General features: G+C 38.6%; 1 protein-coding gene across 1 annotated transcript; it reads right to left on the bottom strand.

Annotated features, from left to right (window-relative positions):
• Window positions 1–523: 523 nt before the first annotated feature.
• On the bottom strand, window positions 524–2,437 carry LOC114823395 (uncharacterized). The gene has a single exon (XM_070811724.1). It carries the CDS (start codon window positions 2,435–2,437, stop codon window positions 524–526), a length of 1,914 nt encoding a protein of 637 aa, XP_070667825.1.
• Window positions 2,438–3,392: the final 955 nt, after the last annotated feature.

Below are 3,392 nucleotides of genomic sequence, written 5' to 3'. Positions count from 1 at the left end.
TTCTTTTGGTTCGTTTTAGTGTTTTAGAGTTTAGTTTTGCATTTTTTGAGTCTAGTTTCGTATTTTAAACTTTGTTTTACAGATTTGAGTCAGTTTAGAGTGTTTTAGCAATCCCTCCTAATCCCCGGTTTAAGAACGATCCCTACTTATCCATACTATAATTGTCAACAAGAGGGTTAATTTGTGTGTTTAGTTATTTTACGCACCAGAAACCTCCAAGAATAGAAACTTTGGTTTCCAATTATGAACTCTTTGTTCTTCATTTTCATTTCTTCATTTCATTATTCATTCCTAGCCTCCTTTGATCTTCAATTTCGTCCATCCACCTTGCTCCAAGCATAAGCTATCCATTCCATGCCCAAAACTGCTCCAAAAGGCTCCAAAATGCACATGTTTGCATACTTTGTCCTTAAAACCTGAAATTGCACGAAAATAGCTTAAAATACTAAAATTACTAAGTACTAGCAATGTAAATGCAAGGAAACAAGTTAATTAAGTCGCATAAATATGCTCCTATCAATTCCTACGCCAATGAATCAATGATATCAATAGAAAAACATGAATGGTCATCAACGGGATATCTCATAGTTTCAGAAATATTAAAATCGATAACTTCCCCATTGAATTCCATCGTCAAAGTGCCCTTGAACACATCAATCTTTGTACGGGCTATCTTCATGAATGGCCTACCAAGGAGAATCGGCAGAGAGGTGGAATGGGCTGAATCTTCCATGTCTAAAACGTAAAAATCAGCCGGGAAGATCAAATGGTTCACCTGTACTAAAACATCCTCCAATACTCCCTTTGGATAAGCGTTAGAACGATCAGCCAATTGTATGATCACACCATCCTTTTTCAATTCACCCAAATTCATAGATTCATAAATAGAATAAGGCATGACATTTATGGATGCACCTAAGTCAAGCATTGCATGTTCAAACCGAGTAGTGCCAATTATACAAGGAATCATAAATCTACCGGGATCTTTGCATTTAGTAGGTAGTTTACGTTGCAATACGGCTGAAACATTTTCACTTACCTTAACTACCTCTTTGTTAGACATTCTTCTCTTGTTTGTGCACAGCTCCTTGAGAAATTTGACATATTTTGGGACTTGTTTAATTGCCTTAAGGAGTGGAATGTTTACTTGCACTTTTCGGAATGTTTCTAGAATGTCCTTCTCATTCTCATCCTTCTTCGATTGCATGAACCTATGAGGAAAAGGAACATTGGTCAGATTAGTATTAAGTGAATTTGAACTCAACATACCTTGTTTGGCCAAATTAGGAAGGATAGGGGCTTGCGGCAAGGTTTGTTTCACCCTTGTCGTGGTTGTGCTAATGCTTCCCTCCTTTTCTTGCAGCTTGTCATCCTCTTCTTGGGCAGATTTGGGAGTGTCGGACTCACTTCCAACTTCTTTTCCACTACGCAATATGATGGCTTTGGCAGATTCAAATCCTCCATTCGGATTCACATCTATTGAACTAGGTAACTTACCTTGTTCTCTACTAAACTGCCCCATGAATTCAGCCATTTGTCCCATTTGTTTCTTCAAATCTTCCACCTCCTTGGCTTGATTTTGCATGCCCTGCGCCACATTGGTTAGCAATTGAACAAGTTGATCATTATCCATAGGCGTACCTGTTCTAGATTGGGCCGGAAGTGATTGATTTTGTTGATATGGCCGTGGGAACCCAGGGGGGTTTTGCCGAAATCCCCCTTGTTGTGTAGGTTGTTGGGGCTCTCTCCACTTCATGTTAGGGTGATCTCTCCATCCGGGGTTGTATGTGTTCGAGTATGGATCGTATTTGGTTTGATTTTGGCCTTGGAATGCAATAGCATTGGCAGATTCCCATCCACCATTCTCGATTAACTGAGGGCACTTCTCGGATGGATGCCCTTGAATGGAGTACACGGTGCAAACTTGATTTTCTTGTGGTTTTGACCCAATTACAACCTGAGACACAAGAGTGGTAAGATTAGCTAATTGTGATTGAATTTTAGAGATAGCACTTACCTCATTCACACTATGTTGCCGTGGGCTTTCTCTTTGTCCAACACCCTCATATTGTTGTGCATTGTGTGCTCGGTTTGCAATTAGAGTCTTCGCAGCCACCGGAGTCATGTCAACCAATGCACCACCCGCTGAGGCATCTAACATTTGACGTTCAATGGGGAGGAGTCCTTCGTAGAAGTATTGAATGAGTAGCTCCTCCTTCATTTGGTGTTGTGGACATGAAGCAACAAGAGTTTTAAAACGTTCATAATAAGTGGGAAACGATTCACCTTGATTTTGTTGGATCCCGTTAATCCGTTTCCTCAAGAGAATGACTCTTGAAGTTGGGAAAAACTTCTCCAAGAACACTCGTTTCATACTCTCCCAAGATGTAACCGTCCTGGGTGCTAGTTCGTACAACCAATCTTTAGCTTTGTCCATTGATGCGAAATATATAAGCACACAAATTAAACCCTCTTTTTATCAATTGTAGCAAGTATGTAAGTAGGGATCGTTCTAGGCTGGGGATTAGGAGGGATTGCCAAATCACTCGAAAACTGACTCAAAACTTAAAAACAAAGTTTAAAACACTAAACTAGACTCGAAGAATGCAAAACTAAAGTTTAAAACACTAAGATAAACAAAAAGATTCAAAACAGCAACCAAAAGACTCAAAATTGCTTTAAAAACACTTTCTGGGCAGTTTTGAGCACAAACACAAATTTGGACGAACTTGGTTTACCACTAGAATCAAAACACTTAAAAACACAAACTAAAGTGATTACTAACTAATCTAACACTTTGAAATAAATGGGAGATTGGTTCTTGACGAAATTTAAAACTAAACAAAAACTTTAAGAACTAGTAGATTGTAAAACGAGATTGATTAAATTGAATGGATGAGAAGCTAGCTAAGGGGTTCTTCTCCACACATGTTATACTTGCATACAAAATGATTTCCAATTTCTCTTCGACACACCATGAATTCCCAACACCCTGGATTAACTGTGAATTGCACTAATTAACCCTCAGATTTCCCTAAAGTTATTGAATTGGATGAATTGTGATAGGAGCATATTTATGCGCCTTAGTTAGCTTGTTCTTGTGCATTTACGTTGTTTTTTTTTAGTAAAGTAGTCTTTTAATCTAGTTTTATGTGTTTTCAGGTTCTAAGGGCAAAGTATGCAAAAGGATGCATTTTGGAGCCTTTTGGAGCAATTTAGAGCTTGGAATGGACATCATATGCTTGGAGCCAAGAGGATGGACGAAATTGAAGATTTGAAGATGATGTTTCCTACTTGAAAAAGGTTTCCTAGTCGAAGTGGGAAAGCGCCTAATTGAACAAAGGATTCCTAATTGAAGAAGGATTCCTAATCTACGAAGGATTCCTAATTGA

Source organism: Malus domestica, chromosome 14, assembly GCF_042453785.1.
Source record: "Malus domestica chromosome 14, GDT2T_hap1".
NCBI classification, from domain to species: domain Eukaryota; kingdom Viridiplantae; phylum Streptophyta; class Magnoliopsida; order Rosales; family Rosaceae; genus Malus; species Malus domestica.
The sequence above is the reverse complement of the archived record's forward strand: the minus strand, read 5'-3'. Positions and strand labels throughout refer to the sequence as shown.